The sequence below is a fragment of the Cricetulus griseus genome, assembly GCF_003668045.3.
Source record: "Cricetulus griseus strain 17A/GY chromosome 1 unlocalized genomic scaffold, alternate assembly CriGri-PICRH-1.0 chr1_0, whole genome shotgun sequence".
NCBI classification, from domain to species: Eukaryota; Metazoa; Chordata; class Mammalia; order Rodentia; family Cricetidae; genus Cricetulus; species Cricetulus griseus.
The window spans coordinates 71,048,472-71,068,393 of NW_023276806.1; the positions used below are offsets into that span (position 1 = coordinate 71,048,472).

A 19,922-nucleotide genomic window follows, 5' to 3' on the forward strand; every position below is an offset into this window, starting at 1 on the left:
GAAGATGCCTGAACTGGCTACCCCTGTAATCAGATTGAAGAATAGCCCAACTGTCATAATAGAGTTCTCACCCAGTAATCGATGGAACAGATGCAGAGACCCACAACTAAGAAGCAGTCAGAGCTCTGGGAATCCAGTTGAAGAATGGGAGGAGGGAACATATGAGAAAGGAAGGTCAAGATCATGATAGAGAAATCTTCAGACACAGTTGAACCAAGCTTGTGGAAACTCATGAACTCCAGACCTACAAGTGTGAAGACTCCAGGGGACTGAATTCCCTCTGTATGTGGGAAACAGTTGTGAAGCTTGGACTATCAGAACGGCCCCTGGCAGTAGGACCACAATACAAACCTGGTACGTGAGTCAGCTTGTTGGAGGCTATTCCTTAGGGTGGGATGCCGTACTCAGTGACAGTAGGACCAAGATTTAATCCCAGTACATGAGCTAGCTTATTGGAGCCCATTCCCTATTGTGGGATGCCATGCTCAGTCTTAATGCATGAGACAGGGGCTTGGCCCCACCCCAACCTATTGTGCCAGACTATGTTGACTGGAGCCCTTACCCATGAGGAGGAGTGGACAGCAGTGGGCTGGCGGGGAGTGTGGGGGGGTGAAGTGGGTGGGAGGAGTCAAGGAGGGGTGGAAGGGAGAGCTCTTGTTGGAATGTAAAATGAAATTTAAAATTTTAAAAATGGGGGGAAAAAGAATCACCATCAACAACACAACAACCTCATGTTTCCAGGGCAGAAACTCTGACTGAGGGGTACGGAGTGAGGTGAGGAGCTTTTAAATCCAATGGAAAGGGAACTGGTGAGCATGGGAATCAATGCAGCCTCACTAAGGCCAGCTTGGTAGAGTTGGTAACTATGCTCTAGGAAAGGACAACAAAGGAATTCAACACTCAACTTGCATCCTGTTCCTAATTGGTGAGCATTAATAAATAACTCCCTGATTAGTTTGGCTGCCTGTATCTTTACTCCTAGAAAGAAAGAAAAAAAAAAACTAGTCTTTTCAACATGGCTATTGCAATTCACACAGCAATTATTCTTCATACTTAAAGCCTGACACCATGATGTGTGTGCAAGTCTCTTTCACATAGCTTGAGAAGTCCCACTCGATGAGACCACCTTTGCAGGATCAAGCCAGTTAAAAATTCCACCCCATGGGGCTGAAGAAGGAGGCTCTGTGATTGAGAGCCCTTGCTGCTCATGCAGAAGGCCAAAGTCAGATTGCCAACACTTACATGGCTCTCTGAAACCGTCTGTAACTCCAGTTCCAGGGATCTGGCATCCTTTTCTGGCCTCCATGCCACATGCTGTACATATGTGTCACAATATATGAATGCAGGCAAAACACTTATACTCATAAAACAAAAATAAAAATAATTCCAGCATGGATGAGGGAGGGGCTACTGAAACCCCACCCCTAACTAAGGAGCTAATGGCTGCTTGAGATGGAGAGCCACTTATCTGTGGAGTGGGTGGTCATGCCCCAGGATAACCTCACACCCATGCATATATGGGTGCCATTAGTTGGACCCAGTAGGTAAAAGTAATAATGATAATAATAGAAATTAATATTTCAAAAGAGGACATGAATTTGGCAGAATCCTGGGGAGAATAGGCAGAGCAATGAGGGGGGGTGATCAGGATACACTGTATACATTATGAAATTTTGAAAGAATAAATAAAAACCTTTTTAAAATGAATGAAATAACAGTAAATTAAGGTAAATAATATCTCAGCCTCTGTGGCTGAGACCCAGATGGGGCCTGGGATGAATTCACAGAGATGAAAACTGTCTTGTGGTATATGCCTTTTGAGAAACTTAACCTTGCCTAAGACTTTCCTTCTGTCTCCCTCAGAGTTACCTTAAATCATAGATAAGGTATGTAGGGAGCCGTCCCTGCATTCTCCATTACAATGATGGTGCCTGCAGGCACTGAATGTAAATTATTTCGCAGGCGCTGGGTAATTTTCCATTTCCTTGATCTCTGCCTATCCCGTGGCTCATATGGCCTGAGGAGCTGAAGCCATTCATAGGGTGACACGTCCTTTATTCGGGGACGGGATTCTTGGCTCAGGGTCTCCGCTCTGGTAAGCTTATGCTCTCCTCTCTCAAGATGCATTAAAGCTTTCCTGCAGAAGGATCCGAGTGTCCTGTGTGATTCTTGCTGGCGAGAATATAGCGCGGGACATCTGGTGCCGAAACCCGGGAACTTGTTAACATCGCCGGCACTGCGGAGACCCCTCTAACGGGGCAGATTCAGAACTGCAGGGTGGTAAATTCGGAGAGGTATGTCTTTTCTGGACTTTGGCTTGGGAATGTTGCTATTTTGGGAGGTTAGTGTAGAGGCTTCTGTGCTTTTACTAGGAGCCATTTTGACCTTTCTCACTGTTGTAGCAATTTTAAAGAAGTCCAGAATTACATGTCAGAAACCGAATGTAGTGAGAGATGGGGCACGCCCAACAATAAAATATAAGGAAAAAGGACCTCCCGGGATGTCTAATGACAAGGGAGTATGTATAAAAAGAGAAACAGCAACAAATAAGGAAAAAGGACCTCCTGGGATGTCTAATGACAAGGGAGTGAGTAATTTGTTAGATGATTCTGTAAATAAGTTTAAAGCTTTAAATCTTGATAGCTCTGATGACTCTAAAAGCTCAAGAGATAAAGTTTTAGAGGAAACAGCTCAGCTAGGTGAAAAAGAAACAAAAAAGGAGGGAGAGAAAATAGGGGATAACCGGTCACACCCCGGTAAATTTAAGAGACCTGTTAATCCAGCGGGTGTACTTCCATCAACACCCCCATTATTTGGTACCAACTCCTTTTTACCATTAGAGGAGCGGAGGAAATTACAGATGGCTTTCCCAGTCTTTGATAGGGGAAAAGGCCGTGCATGTTATTCAACACTTCTTGGAGGCCTGGAATGCCTGGGGCTTTAAAGCCTCATAAACATTGACGCTCGGGGCCATACTGCGGCCAAGCGTCACACCTCAGAACCTAAAAGGCCAAAGGAAATGGTAAAATGGAAAGATATCTTAACTGGTCTTTGGAGAGGCCCGGATCCTATTCTCATAAGATCCAGGGGAGCTATATGTGTTTTCCCACAGGATGAAGAAAATCCCCTGTGGATCCCGGAAAGACTCACACAAAGAGCCCCTTCAGACCTTCAAAAGTCGGAACTCCACCCTCTCCCCGGGAGTTGAGAGCCGCTATTATTATCCAGATTAACTCCTGTCCTTGACGGAGAGATTGTCATCATAGATCGCTTAAGGGGTGGGGATGGGATTGTTTGATGCAGCCGTTTGCTATGGATTGGTGTTACTTCTCTGGCTGGTCTGTAGGCTCAGGGCTCAAACTAAGAGAGACAAGATGGTTATCGCCCAAGCGCTTGTAGCTTTGGAACAAGAGGCTTCCACTGATATTTGGCTAACAATGCTTAAGCAATAGGCCGCCGGCCAGACAGCTCTTGCACACCCGGAGCCTAGGCTCATTGCACAGGGTAGAGTGTCTGGTTTGAGCAGCCCATGAGGGATGTTGAGCAAGGCATCGCACAGAGAGTTGCCCAGTATGCAGGCTTCTCTGGGAGGCATGTTGTCCTGCATAAGGGTTGCCTGCCCTAGTCTCCCTTTCCCAGAAAAACGGCAGAGGACAGGTCGAGAGCACTTCGGGTCAAGCTAACAGCCTGATGGCGACTCTTGTACACAGTCTTAATGTTTGATTGGGAAGGTACAACCTCTGCCTCTATCCCTCAACATATGGGTGACCTATTTGCTTGTAAAAATATAAAGCCTTATCATTAATTAATAAAAAAAGGGGGATATGTAGGGAGCCGTCCCTGCATTCTCCATTACAATGATGGTGCCTGCAGGCACTGAATGTAAATTATTTCGCAGGCGCTGGGTAATTTTCCATTTCCTTGATCTCTGCCTATCCCGTGGCTCATATGGCCTGAGGAGCTGAAGCCATTCATAGGGTGACACGTCCCAGGCGGGGCTGCCAGCCTTTATTAGGGGACGGGATTCTTGGCTCGGGGTCTCCGCTCTGGTAAGCTTATGCTCTCCTCTCTCAAGATGCATTAAAGCTTTCCTGCAGAAGGATCCGAGTGTTCTGTGTGATTCTTGCCGGCGAGAATATAGCGCGGGACAAAGGTAAAAAAAATCTATATTGAAAATGACTACCTAGATGGTTCTCATTCCTATAAATTCTCATTCCTCATTCAAGACTGGTCCCATGGAATGAAATGGAATGACAGAAAATATTTGTTTCTGCCCCTTCATTGTCATAAACATTAAAAGTCCCCAGTGACATGGCCCTGCCTGCTCTTATGTTTATGGGGTAATTTGTTTCCTTAGAAAGTACAATTCTTATCTAGTTTGTACAGAAAATGAACCAGATGGCAGGGCTTTGGAAACTGCAAATACTTGACAATGGTTATACAACCATTATGTAATAGCTCCTTGCTCTAGTTAGAACTTAAACCCTGCTAACTTTATAAACTTCATGTTGCGATTTAAGACAGAAGGAAAATAGCCACAATAACAACTGATGTGATGACTGGTATCCTCCTACAGCTTAATCTAATCCTTGCAACATCCTTGTGAGGAAGTCATTGCTGCTTCCACTTTATGCAAAGGGAACTCGCTCATCATGAGCAGTGGAGCCATGACAGGCTCACCCGCCCTGCTTCAATAATGCGTGTCACATTTCCACACTGCCCAGCTGATGGAGAACAGCAGCTCACTGGAGCTCCTGCCAAAGCGCTGGAAGACAGTTTTCTCCTCCAAAATATCAAGATCTAAATAGGTTGCTCATTTTACAATATTAAATATATTTTACTAGTCAGCTTGCCCCCATGTGTCATCATGTTTCAGTATTATTTCAAGTTTTCCAAAGTCTGAATACTTAACATTTAGCCAGGGTATCAAAATAATGCATAATGTCAATTTTCCACCCCAGGGCAATTCACAGAAATGCATGAAGTTCTGAATAGCCCACACTGAGGATGACAGTTGCTGGTTCATCCTCATCAGGATATCCATGGTATTGGAAGGCAAACAGGAGCAGTGAGAAAGTTGGCTTCTGGAGGCCGGTTTCATCATTTAGAGGGTTTCACCATTGTGTGCAACCAAGTGGTTTATTCCTAACTTTTGAAAAAGCTCGGGGCTTCCTGGTAACACATCACTTTAGAAGCTGCCTCTGTGTTGTGCAAAGATAGGGATAGGGGAAAAATGCTCTATTACAAAGAAAGGAAGAGGAAAAGAGCATTGGAGATTCATGAACGGAGTGACAGGACAGCAGAGAGTGGAGAAACAGAAGGGTGATCTGGGAAAAGACATAAGAAGCACATTTTGAGAGAGATCCTATTGTCTAAACTGAGCTACCCCAGAGGCCTAAGAATAAGACTCTGGCTGCGAAGCCCCTCTGCTTGGGGAGGGGAGGCAGAAGCCTGAGGAACTTGGCCAGATGAAGAGCTCGGCAATGCTAATCACAGGCTGGTTCACAACTATTGTAAGCCTCAAATCCAGGCAAGGGTTCTGGACACTTCTCTGGCAAGAGAATTCCTTTTTTGCCAGTCTCCATGGCTCAGAGAGCCCTGTCCAGGGCCCATTTTGAGAAAGATCCTATTGTCTAAACTCGCTACCCCAGAGGCCTAAGAACAAGGAAGAAACGCATAGCAGAGCCTCACAAGAGACAGTGTTGGAGAGTGATGGAGAATGGAGGACCACACACAGGCAAACAGAAAAGGCAGCCAGCAGAAGGCTCAGGCAGTGAAGTGTCCAGGGGAGGTAGGAAGGTAGTCTAGCACTCAGTGGTAGGAAATAACCTCACTGCCTTAGAGTAACCTGGGGGTTTGGTAGCCCTGAGCCTGGAATCAACAGGCAGATCCAACTTCTAGAGCCATCTTCCCCTGTTCAGAGCTGTAGAGTCCAAAGGAGTATATGTCATCCAGACACTCATCCCCCAGAAGGGTTTCACTAGATTTTGAAAGTATGGAAGACAAGCCTGCCTGAGTAGAACCCAACATATTCAGGGGACAGCCCTCAACTTAAATATTAGCCATCCCAGGCTGGACAAACTGGGGACTCTCTGGAGAGTGGGAGAACCTGCCTAGTCCACAGATTACAACAAAGTGTGACAAGCAGAGGCCCCTTATACACAAAGAAAGGAGGCTGTTGTAGTTAAGGCCATTCTGACAGATGTCAGTGTGTCACAACAGCCAAGATGTGGAACTAGTCTAGATACTCATCAACATGGGTGGATAGAAACATGGATCCTGGATACAATGGAGTCTTAGTCAGCAGTGTAGAAGGGTGAAACTCCACCATTTCCAGGAAGACAGGAGGAAATGGAGATGACCATCCTTAGAGAAATAAGGCAGCCTCAGAAAAACAAGCAGACATGCCCTCTGATGTGTGAAATCCATATAGAAGTGATACCCACAGATACATGATAGTTATGTGTATATGAAACACAATGGAAGGGAGAGCTACAGGAGAGGAAGAAAAACCTAAAGGGAGAGTGCAGACAGAAGCACCAGACCCTCACTGGAAAAGAATGACAGAATGTTATGTGTGTTCTCTGATATGAGTAATCTAGACTTACATATACATATACGTGTGTGTGTGTGTGTGTGTGTGTGTGTGTGTGTGTGTGCACGTTACTTGGAAGCAGAAGGCAGAAGGGTGACGGGTGTAGGGAGTAGCTTGGTGAGAGAGGTGAGAGTGGGGAGGAGGTACAAGGCAGCATAGTGGTGGGGGGGAAGTAAATATGATCAAGGTGCAATGACAGATATTCATGAACATGTCTTAAAACTCATTATTTTGTACACGAAAATTAATGAAATAAAAGTAAAGAATTGTAAGTTCAACTACATTGGAAAATAAAGAAGTGTTCAAAATGGTTGAATCTTATCTAATCTAGCACCAAAACTGGGGGTTGGGTGGCAAAGGAGACAGCGGCAGCAGAGAAGAGGGAATCACACCTGCCACTTGTCTGGTTATCCTGCTGACCTACTGAGTTCTGCCTTGCAGAAACTGCTCCCATTGAGGGACTTGTTGGATCTTAAAGGCTTCCTTGTAAAAAGCAAACTGTAGTCAACTCACGTTGTGATCACTAATGACTGAATTTAAAGATGTCTAGTGGGTTATTAAAGCACACTTTTGGCTGTGCCTGTGAAGGTGCCTCCAGAGCACTGACATGTGGGGGACTAAGGGGAAGGGAAACACCTGCCCTAGCTGTGTGTAGGACCATAATATAGGTGGAGACATAGATGGAAGAAACAGAAAATCAGGGCCCAGAAAGTTCTCTCTCTCTCTCTCTCTCTCTCTCTCTCTCTCTCTCTCTCTCTCTCTCTCTCTCTCTCTCTCCCCCTCCCTCTCCCTCTCCCACTCCCCTCCCCCTCTCCCCCTTCCCCTCTCCTTCTCCTTCTCCCTCTTTAGGTTAGTGTAATGATAATTTGCAATAACACCAAAAATAATCTACTAAGCATGCCAAATATCGCTTATTGGCAGGATGTCTAAGGGACCGACAAGAAATTAAAATTTCTCTGATATTCATTTGAATATAAAGGTTTAAATTTTAGGTGCATTTGGAGACAACAAAAATCATTCTGGAAGCTAAAATGATGTTTAATAACACTAAGATCCTTCTAAACTGATTGGTATTCTGCAATATCTTGAGCCTACTGAAATACAAGAATAGAAAACAGTTAGGAAAATCTCTTCCTTGTGTCTGCTATCACCTGGCAGTTTACATTAAATCCATGCTCCAGTAAAAATCCATATCTGCTGAAAATGTCAATCAATACTTCATGCACATAGCCCTTGCTTAGCAGAGAACCCAGAGACCCTACCCCTGTGGGGACTTGCTTTGATCACACTCAACAGCTTTCTTCCTTTCCCTTTCCTGTACATCCTCTGCTTTTGGGCCACCTCTTGGCTAACACCAGACACCTTCCATGTCAACTGTATTCTTCAAGGACAGGCCTGTCCACATCTCATTATACCTGGTCATTCACAGATGTCACATGCTTGCATTACCTGTGAAGTATTTCCAACTAACTTTCCTGCAGCTTAAGATCTCTCAAACGCATTGCTAAAATATTAAGTTCTTTTAAACAGATAGCTGTTTTTACAATGAAAATCATCAGATTAACTCCAAATGTTAAAAAAAATCTATAAAGGATGTTATCAAGACTTTAAAAAATATGGAACTAGGAGGATGGAGACTCCTCACTTCTTTATCCTTTAGCTTTTTAAACTGTAAGAAGACCCAACTTCAGAAGGAAGAAGTGGTTTTGTCTTCATTACATTCTGCCCTGACATTTTATTTCAGACCAGATCAATATTACCTGTGCCTGTTCAGATGTGAGTGTTCCCTAAGGGTCTGGTGTGTGAAAAGTTTGGTGAAAATCCAAGGTGGCACTACTGTGAAATGGGGGCACCTCAGGAGACACAGGCCTAGTGGGAGACTGTGTTCCCACTCTATCTTCCCACTGTGCTTCCTGGTTAGTGAAGTGATTTGTCTGCTCTGCCATGCTCTCCCACCATGATATTGCCTCAACAGAGACCCAAAGCAATGGGCCCACTCAATTTTGCCTGGAACTTCCAGAGCAATGAAGAAAAGAGAGGGCTTGTTCTTATAAGCTAGTTGGTTCTGGCATTTCATTGTAGCATTGGAGAACTAATAAAATCGCAATGATTATAACTTTCCAATATCACACCTGTACCAAACTTGTGGGAACTCATGAACTCTAGAGACTGGCTGGGGAGCCTCCATGAGACCAAAGAATTAGGCCCTCTGCATGAAGGACAGTTGTGCAGCTGGGTCTACCTGAGAGGAGCTCCTGACCACAGGACCAGTATCTATCTATCCCTGGTGCGTGAGAGAGCATGCTGGAGCCCATTCCCTATGGTCAGATGCCATCCTCAATCTTAATGTGCGTGTGGTGGGGAGGGGTGTCTTGATTCTTCCTCCATTTAATGGGCCAGGCTTTGTTGATCCCCCATGGGAGCCCTTACCCTGTGGGAGGAGTGGATGGGAGTGGGCTGGGGTAGAAGATAAGGGGGGCTGGAAGAGGGGTGGGAGGGAGAACTGTGGTTGGAATGCAAAATGAAATTTAAAAAGTAAACTTAAAAAACCTTTCCAGTATCATGAACTGTCTAGACTCATAAGTTTGCAACTGTAAATGCAACGGCAACCTTCTTTAGTCTGCATTAAAGCATTTTGCCCAAATTGGTACAATATTCATGAAACTTGGGGACACACTCACCTGGCTCACAGTTTTCCATCACGACTCCTGTGTAGAGATGGTGACTGAAGGAGATCTTCACATCTTCTCCTTCCATGTGAACAACTAAGAGGCCCGGGGTTGCCCTCACTGGAACCCCTTGATCTGTGGCTTTTAACTGTACCCAAATAGGAAAATATTCTGAAGATGGATTCTGCTGAAGTTTAATTTCGCCTGTGTATTCATTGATAGAAAACACTGACTGGCTGTCTGCAAAACTGAAAGTGACAGTTCCGTTGGGCCCTGCATCTGGGTCACTGGCTCTCAGATGAACAATGGTCTGGTTTAGGGATAGCTTGGGTGAAAGGAAAGCATCAACTGGGTTCTCTTCCCATACAGGATCATTGTCATTTGCATCAGTGACTGATATGAGTATAGTCAACATGCTGCTCTTTGCACCTTGGGTACTGCAGTCTCTGGCCACGACCTGGAATGTGTGCTGAGGTCTAGCTTCTCGGTCAAGGACGTGGCTAGTTCTCAGTGTCCCTGTTACATGATCAACAGTGAATGCACCAGAAGTTTCCTCCAACAGAAAATATTCTACCTGCCCATTGAGGCCCTCATCTCTGTCCACAGCAGAAAGCTCCAGGACCACAGTACCCACTTCTGCATCTTCTCTCACAGACGACTGATAATGAAGCATGGGAAAAGAAGGGCTGTGGTCATTGTCATCCAAAACCCTAATATGCAACTGCATCACAGAGCTTCGAGGTGGATGCCCCAAATCTGAGCACAAGATAATAAGGGTAAAATTGTTGATCTGCTCCCGGTCCAAAGCACGAGTTGTTGAGAGTTCTCCTGAGGTTGTATGAATAGCAAAGTACTCATCGGTGTTTCCACCTGTCACAGAAAACATTGAAAATCTATTTGAAATGGGACAGTAGTAATTAATATGCTTAATAATTATTTTGTTATTGATTTAATAGTAAACAAATTTAATATTAAATATTAATTTAGTATTTATTTCCTTATTATTGTATCTTATAGCACCTTTCTAAGTACTGAGAATAATTGAGCATGACAAACACTCTGACTTCCCAATATATATCTTAGAACATGTGCAACAATCTGATTTTTTTTGTGTGTGCATATGTCTTGTTTTGTATCTATATATTTCCCCATAACATTAAGATGTGTATTTTATTGACAGTAAAACAAGATTTAGGGATAAGAAACATTGTTTTAGGGGTTTTTTGTTATCAATCAAAAATTGATATGTGGAGGCAGGCACTGGAGAGATTGCTCAGTGATTAAGAGCATTCGCTGCTCTTCTAGAAGAGCAGTACAGTTTCCAGTACTCACATGGCACCTCACAATTCCAGTCCCATGTGATCCAATTCCCTCTTCCACATGCAGTGGGACACATACATATATTCATACATATACACATACATGCAGACAAGCATACATACTCATGAAAAAATAAATCTTTTTAAAAACACACTCAAAGAACAGGTAGATTATAATAGTTTTCCAAGATGAATGGCTGCTGGGTTTATTTCAGCTGTGCAACACTGCCATGTTCATCTCTTCTATGATACCCTGGTACTGCGTGTATGAGTCCTCACACTTGTGTCAGTTGGCTGCACGTCTGCCCATTTCTCCCATGACATCAACAAGGACACTTTATTCATCTTTGAATCTTTCAAAATATGTGTTCTTTACCATCTTTCATGGAACTAACTCTAATAAAAGTTATAATTGAACACAGAGGCAAAATGGCTCCAAGTCACCTTTTATGTTACTGAAGTGAAAACAGTTCAAAGATTCATTGGCCATATTCTTGAACGAGTGGTGGGATCAAAGTACCAGGCTCAATGGTATGGGGCCTTACTAGTTTTCAAGCATTTAAAGCATATGGGAATAAAGTATTCAGAGAAAATAATCACAATAAATAGTGTAGGAGCTCAGGAGAAGAATCCTGCCTTTTTATTTATAAGACTCAGTTCATCTACACCCAACATAGGGATGCTCAGATGCATTATATGATATTTGTGATTGAGAAACCAATTCATTTGTTCAATGGACATTCAGTGTGGTGCTATTATGTAACAAGTATGAGCTCCTACTGTATACTACAAATATGCTTGATATTGTCACTATAAGGAAGAGTTAGGCACATGATCTAGCTCCCAAGACCTTACAGTCTAAGATGGGCAGGTCAGGACCCAGACATTAGGGAATGCTCTTAACACTTGCATTCATGTGGTATGGCTGCACAGGAATCCAACAGTGTGTAGCACGTCAGCATGGCCACAAAATGCTATTGGAAAAAATAACATTCACATTCACCCTTCAGTGGGAAGAAGCAAGACTACAAATTTCGGAGACAGTATTCTATGTAAAGCAAAGACTGCATAAAGTCCCAGAAATGTAAGCTGAGATGTCTTGGAGCAATTTTAAAAACTGGATTCCCTTGGAGTTTGCATGTAGAAGATAAGAAATGAGTTGTTACGAGCGAAGGCATGGATTTGAGAGGAAAGCAGGGTCAAACCACAACTAGCCTATACTTCATTGCAGAACCTAAAGGGGAGAACAGGAAGGATTTTAAAAGAGCTGAGAGTCAGATTTCTGCTTTAGGAGGAAGACTGAGAAATCAAGGTAAGAGTTTATGAGAACATGGAGGTTTAGGAGGGAGTTATTTTATCTGCACTTGAGCAATCAGAAAGGAGAGGACTCTGAAATAGTAGGCACATAGAGGAAATGCATACATTCTAGGAGCACAAAGGTGGAAAAGCAAGGCACAGGAAGGAAATAGTCATGACTTAGCTTAAGTAAATGGTTTTGATGGTGAATAGGCCCCAGAGGCCCATGTGTAAAAAACTTTTCTCTAAGGTGGTGCTGTTACAAGATAATGGTAACTTTAGGACATGGGGCCAGGTTAATCTGTAGGTCATAGGGAATGTGCCCTTAAAGCAGATCATGGGAGCCTTCATTTTCCACTTTGTACAATATAAGCAGGTTTATTCTAACTTGTCATGTGTACCTGCAGTGATGTTCTACTACAGTCTTAAAGTAATGGTCCAATTGATCATGAAATGGAAATGGAGCCCATATAGCCTTTGTCCCTTTGAAAGTTAATTATCCCAAGTGTTTTGTTATTATTACAAAAGACTAGCATGAAAAAAATGAATGATGTTTAGATGAAACATTCCTAAAATAACATTTGAAGATGTCAGGGGTTACATAATGTAAAACTTTCCAAGGAGTATCTATAGACACATAACTTTAAGGCAGTTCCCAAAAGCTCATCTTATACAGCCTATTGCTAAAAATATTTTGCCTGAGAATTCATCAACTTGACAAAAAAAAAAAAAAAAAAAAAAAAACTAGGCTCATCTTGAAAAAGTGAACCTCAAGGAGAAAATTACTCCATCCAATTGTCCTCTATGTAAGTCTGTGAAGGCATTTTCTTGATTAATGGTTAATGTGGGAAAGCCCAGCCCACTGTGGGCAGTGCCACCCCTAGGCAGGTGCCCTGGATTATATAAGAAAGAGAGTTGAATATGAGCCTTGAGGATCAGAGTAGTATGCAGCATTCCTCCATGGCCTCTGACTCAGTCTTTGCCTCCAGGTTCATGCCTTGAGTTCCTGCCCTGACTTCTGTTCATGACGGGGTGTAAGCTGTAAGATGAAATAAACCCTTTCCTCCCCAATTTGCTTTTAGCCATGGTGTTGGTCACATCCACAGAAATACAAACTAGGACACCTAGGATCATAAATAAAGGTTTACTCTGCCATACTCATTTTTATTATCACCCTTTTCTGAGACAAAAATAAATGACTGGTAATTAAGAGGTCATTCCTACCTAATACTGTTAATCAACTCCTCCCACTTATGTTCAAAGCTGAAACAGTGACTAGTTTTAATGACTGAAAAATACATCCTACTTCATACAAAATACGTTTTTGCTCTTAACCAAATTACAAGGTCTACTCAATTTCCTGTAATGGATAAATCACAGCAAAAGCTCTGAATTGGTTTGGGGTACATACAACTCAGAATATGTTCAAACATTAATGTTACTTCTAGCAAGTGACTATCCTCCCCGCTTTCAGGATGTGCACAAGGGGTTGATGGAGCACAGCTTGTGGAAGAGCATGCTCTCAATGCTTCTGAAGGCCCGAACTCCATTGTTAGCACCAAAGGAGAAGTTTGAAAATGTGGACAGTTACTGTGTCTGTAACAAAGAAAATGGGCAGGAGGCCTATTGTTGTTTTCTCTATTACTCTAAAGCAGCAGATTGCTGTATACTCCCAGCTACGCAAGAGGAAGGAAGGAAGGATGGAAGGAAGGAAGGAAGGAAGGAAGGAAGGAAGGAAGGAAGGAGAATGGAAAGCAAGGAAGGGAGGAAAGGAAGGAAGGAAGGTCCACACTCATAAACTGGAAAAAAGGTATCCATCAATTCTATTAAAAGATCATTTCCAACACAATTTTGTTTTTAATAAACTATTAGCAAAAACTTGGACAGTATCTTTGATGTTTTAATCTTTCAATAATCAACTCAACCTAAAATGACTTTTAAGCTTAGATTCCATATTTACTTAATTTTAAGTAGCTTCCATGTTAATATATTCAGAATTTCATTTACAGAAAATAGTGTCAATAATTGATACAAGAATAAAAATCCACTTCATTATGGTAAATTATAACAGGATATAGAAGGAATTATCAACTCAAGATGTAAAGAATAAAATTAGCAGTCATATAAAGAAGCAAAAAAATAACAAAGGACATCTGTTCTATTTGTAGTTGCCCTATTATTTGCATAGATGCAAATTCAAAAAATCTTTCAAGACCACCGACCTTGGAAAATTTGGAGGGTGTTGATCCTGGGTAGGCAGAGGAAGCCTCCAGTGGGTCGGTGAGGGAGGGGGCAGCAGTTCTCATTTGGTGTACATTTTGTAGGAAAATACAACAGACACCAAAACAGAAGAATGGCCAGACCATCCACTTGGTAAGTACCCAGAGTATGCTGGCTTCCCAATACTCACCAGCTATGTGATAGGTGACAGCTCCATTGTTGTCAGCATCCATATCAAAAGCCAGCACAGTATAGACAACCCCTGGATCTTGGTTCTCCAGAACTTCAATGTCATGACTGAAGGCAATAAGCTCTGGGGAATGGTCATTTTCATCTTCAATGGTGCAGATGATGGTTGCGGTGCTGGACAATGAAGGGACGCCACCATCTCGTGCAAGTACTGACAATAAACACAAAGAAAGATGTTTTGCGGCTGTTAATACATACCTAAGATACATTGTTCTGGTTACATAGCATGAGATTGAACCAACTGGGTGACCCTGGGCCAATAATATTTTATCTAAAGACATTTTACAGGAATCTTAAATTTCAGGCTAGAGAAATGGCTCATCAGTTAAGAGAAATTGCTATACTTCCAAAGGACCAGAACCCAATTAGGAAGCTCACAACCAGCTGTAACTCAATTCAATGGGATCAGACAGCCTTTCCAGGTCTCTATGAGTACTGCATACTCATGGTGCACATACAGACAAGCGGGCACACACACATAAATGTACATTTTTAAATGAAAATTTGTTTTAAAGAAATGCTAAGTCTCACTGATAATCCTTCTGGATCCTTTGAGATTCTGCAGTGGGGAACAGGTCGTTTACCTCGAAATGTGAAGATTCCTTGAGCTTCTCGGTCAAATGTGACAGTTGTCACTACGTCTCCTGTGTCAGGGTTGATCTCAAACAACCCAAAGGCAGGCCCTGGCATGATTTCAAACTGAAGTTTGGAATTGACTCCTTAAAGAATAAATAAAGCAAAGCTTAGCAATTCTCTCCTTGGGTTAAGTTGACCATTTTCATATGAATATATCAGACTGTAGATGAGAAAGGCAAGATTATTTAGAAGTCTTCAGATTACAGTAGATGACAACACCTCTGTCTGTTCTTCTGGAATGGCAGCCCTATGCGCAGAAACGCTTGCTTTTCAAAAGCCTTATGAGATTTGCCCATAGTGAATGCTTAGAATTTTTTCCTTCCCATAAAGTTTTTCTTAGGAGTGAGCAACTCTGAAACATAGCCCTAATTACTCCTCCTAACACCCCTGATTGTGACTTAATGACATAATTGTGAACTTGTGGAACAGATGACAATTTCTGTAGATTAGCCTGTTTGAAAAGTCTGTGCTCAGCTGTAGGACTCTGTTTATTCTTGACCTCAGGAGGCAGGCCCACAGGGCTGCTTTGTTTTGTGTTGAACCTAGAAGTTGGTCTCCTATCTTAGTATGAGAAGTGCCCATACCACATTGTTTTGCATTTCAAAAATAATTCCTCCCATTTTTGTGGTTCTAAGTAGTTACTTGCTTATTCCTCCTCACACCCTTGTAATTGTCCAGAACAAACAAGAGAATAAGAAAATAGAAGAGAAATAGAGATGACTTGGTCTAATCCCATTACCTTACTATGCAAGTTGGAAGCCTGTGTCTGCAGATATTTAGTGCAGTCCTCATGATGCACATCTAACAAAGGATGAATGTGTGACCAACTGCTTCTGAGTGCACATGACGCTATCTAATATCAATACCTTCAGCCCATGAATTCTTCCTCATGCCCCTTGAAAGAACTGCTCCCAAGGGCTTTTCCTCTGGAGTCCTACCTGAGTACCACTCCGTCAAAATTGCTTCTTCCCTGTGTCTTGTAACTTTGGGTTAAAGATTCCTAATAGTCCAAGCTCAGTCCAGCCATCTCTCTGCTCTCTTTGGTTGTCCAACATAAGTTAAGATGGAGAGAAGTTCCTAACATAGGCTAAGATCACAGAAATGTCACCATCATCCATGACTGTCCTCAGTCACAGCTCGTCTGTAAGGTCTTCCACCAAACACGTGCTGGCTCACTCCCAAGGGATCCTTTGTATTTCTCAGAGAGTAAGGAAATATTAAGAAAGAATGTCCTTTAATCATCTGAATCTATGTTCAATTCTGCCTCTATCTGCCCAGATTAATGGCAGAAGGAATTCTTCAACTGTTCAGGCTTGGAATTTTCCTGAAGTTTCTAGTCTTTCCAGTATAGTTTTTACTATCCTCTGAAACTGCAAGAATTAAGTCCTTGTCAGTATTGTCAAATTTCACTTAAGGATGTTGTCCATTCTCTGGAGCAAACCTCAAACCAAACACCACTAGCTATACTTTTTAATATGAGCAAAGATTTTTCTGATCATAAAATCCAGTAGCTATCTTTAGTTCTTACCTATTTTAGCTTCTCTATGGTATTATCAATTGCTGACTGATACCCAAAAAGACTGAAAGGAACAATAGAAGAGGGGAAACACAGAAAGAGAAGTTGAGTAGAAAAGAAATTTTTTGCTTTCTTTTTCTTTGCTTTGAATTTTTGTTTATGTATTAATCTATTTATCCAGTTGCTTGTTTGTTTTCGTGCTAGGTATGGAATCCAGCGCCTCACACATGCTATGAAGGCATTCCATATTGTAGTACAATCCCTCATTGTTTCTCTATGTCATATTTTACTCCTTGTTTCCAGGGTGGAATGAAAAGGGCTTATTCTAGCCACAGTTTAGTTGGCATCTAACTCTAATGGGTAGAGGTAGAACTGAATACAGATTCATCTATTTCTTTCCTAATGACTCCAAATGACACCATGTATTCATATTGAACTCCAATTATTTGTTTGGTTATTTAACTCTTTCTTTCCTTCTTTCCTTCCTCCCTTTCTTCCTCCCTCCCTTCTTCCTTCCTTCCTTCATTCCTTCTTCCCTCTCTCCTCTCATTTCTTCCTTTTTGTGCTCAATTATTTATGTACACTTACTGAATGCTAGACTTGGGAAGATATTGTTAAGACGATTATCTTGGTCTCCAGAGCTCCTTTCTTGTGGCATAGACAATGAAATAAAAGAGTTGTAAAGAGTGATGGGATAGACTTCAGGAGGAAGTAGATTCAGAGAAGATGCACTACAGATAATATGTTCACTATTTCATTCAGCAAGTATGGAATTTTCTAAGGTAACAGGCAATGACAAAAATGTAGTGCTAGTGCTAGGAAGAGCACAATGTCTTTCTCCTCCCAAGGCTTAGCACTCAGTAAACATGCAAGTACAATGCTACATGTTGTGGCATGACTGACTAAGCAGAGATGCTCCATAAGACCATGAAGATGAACAAGAGTTAACCAGTAAAATGCAAGGAAGAATGGACGCACTCAAAATAAAATTCACACATGTTACCAGCATCTACAAAGTCCCCCATGACTCTGCTTATTCCTCCAACTCTTCTCATGGCTCACACCCTTGCTTACACCCTTGCTCTATTCCTGCTGTCCTTACTTCCCTTCTGCTCCTTTAACATACTAAGTCTCATTTTGCTTGCAGCCTCTGTAATTGTTGTTTCCTGTTTGTTATTCCTTTATTTTTAAAAGATGGTGCTTAAACTACTGTGTCTCAAATCTAAATCTGTGCTTCCATGCCTATGATACAGTAGAGTCTGAGACTACAGCTCTCCTTTGCCCAATGGGTTCCTCTAAGCATCTTCTTCAAAGAGTTGTCACAAAGGGATACTAGAAGGAGACTGAAAGTCTAAAGGAGGAGAAGGAACTGGGGACACTGCTCATCAGTTAAGACCACTTGCTGTTCTTTCAGAAGACCTGGGTTCAGGTCCCAGAATCCACATAACCACTCACAGCCATCTGTAACTTCAGTTCTAGGGAACCTGGTGCCCTCCCGTGGCCTTCATAGGCATTAAATAAATAAATAACTATTTTTAAAGGGGACCAAAATTGGATTGGATTTTCTTCTTCTTAATAGCACTCCATATTATAAGTACTATTCTATCCTTTTAACATTCCATGATCCAGATTCTGCACATCCCCTCCTTGGACAGTCAGTCCTCTGAGTTCCAAGTCTTCTCTTTTTTATTTAAATGGTAGTTGTTTCCATACTCATCCTCCACACCTCACCTCCACTTTCATAGTGTTGCTTTGCTTAGTCAACTGCCCAGCAGCAGTATTACAGCATCTAATGTTCTTAGCTGATCATGACTGGTAAGAGCATTTGTCACAAGGAAAAGGTCTTGCCTATCAGGGAATTTGGACTCTTTGTCTTAGAATAGAGTGCTGAGTGTCTTGTCACAGGAGAGACAATGCCAATAAATCATCACTTTTGTGATAGCATGGATAGCCAGCCATTAAGGTTGGACTATGATGAAGTAATCATTAGAAGATTCAAACTGGTTAGGAAACCAAATGTCGCCATAATTAATAGAAGCCAATTACAAGTTGAGTTTTAAACTTGCAACTTAACTCATAGAAGATCACCAATCTACTCTGAAAGCCCCAAGATAAATCTCCTGGAAGATGGGACTTATATTGAGTGGAAGATACACAACAGAGACAAGGAAATGGAAAAGTCTTCTAAATCCATAATGAGAGTCAGCAGTACAGCAGGCAGTAAAATATAAACCTGTCTAAGTTGTAGAAAGATAATAAGTAATATTGGCATAAACCTGAGGAATGTGCATAAAACCTATGTTAACTACATGAGAAAGACCTATGTCCTAAAGCAGGATGTAACATTGGCTTGTGAATACTTACTGACATTTTATGTTTACTAGGGATAATGTGGAATATTATTTTCCAATTAGGAAGGTCATCTTTCATGTCTTCAACAATGACATAACGATCACACCCTCAGACATTTCTAAACCCAAAAGAAGATATGCTTCATCACTTTTGGGAGGGGTAATGAAAATAAGTAAATAAATATATTTCAAATATTAAAGTAACCTGAAACCATTTATGATTCATGGGCTTTGGTTTTTCAAATCATGAGGTCAGAAGTACTGATTGAGTGCCCCCATCATCTCTCACCACCATAGAATTGAGGTTAAAAGAAAGAAAATATACTGAATCCAAGAGTTTATATTATAGAAAGGAGACAGTTAACAAATACAAAGAAATTAGAGTTTAGACCAAAATTTAACAAAGATTTCTTTGAGTGAGTAAGATCATGATTGATCCTTATTCATTTCCCCCTTTCTATAAATGCATTTATAGCTGGAATCTATATAGGGAGAATCTATATAGTGTGGGTCAACCAGATACCAACAAAAGACCAACAGAACAGTAGTGAGAGATTAGCAAAAATAGTACCTTTAGCCATTAGTGTGTCACTGTGGCTCCTCAAGCAATGGTCTTAGTTTGAGAAACTCAAAATTCTACATTCCCAATGGCCTAACTCGCTTTTCAATTCCTCTATTAGGATGTGGTTGAAATGAAAGTCTCTAGACTCAGGAAGGGGATGAGTAAGACTGGTTGGTGCCTGAATCCTATCTTAATGCACCTCTGGATTGAGCTGACACTAAAACCAGCAAGTGCTGTGGGAAAAGATTCAGAAGTGAGGTTCATGAGCAACCACAACAGAGTTCAGATGAGCAACTGATGAGTGCTTTTGTCATTAGATGGCCAGAGGAAACGCAACTTCATAAAGAAAGTGACATTATACTTGCCTGGCAGGAGAGATGCCATGATCAAGAAACTGACACTAGAAACTTAGTAGCCATCAAGAGTTTCTGCTACTGAGATAAATTATTACAAAATGCCATCTATTAAGATATTTTAGCATCTAAAGATGGGGATGAAGTTCAATGATA

The 19,922-nt window shown here is 41.8% G+C and overlaps 1 protein-coding gene across 1 annotated transcript in view; it reads right to left on the reverse strand.

Annotated features, from left to right (window-relative positions):
• Positions 1-19,922, reverse strand: part of Dchs2 (dachsous cadherin-related 2) — a 217,662-nt gene that overhangs the window by 38,192 nt on the left and 159,548 nt on the right. The window contains exons 11-13 of the mRNA XM_035451843.1: positions 14,933-15,067; positions 14,290-14,499; positions 9,277-10,134 (exon numbers count right to left, since the gene is read on the reverse strand). Coding sequence (XP_035307734.1) covers positions 9,277-10,134; positions 14,290-14,499; positions 14,933-15,067 — 1,203 coding nt within the window. The remainder of the gene's footprint in view (positions 1-9,276; positions 10,135-14,289; positions 14,500-14,932; positions 15,068-19,922) is intronic.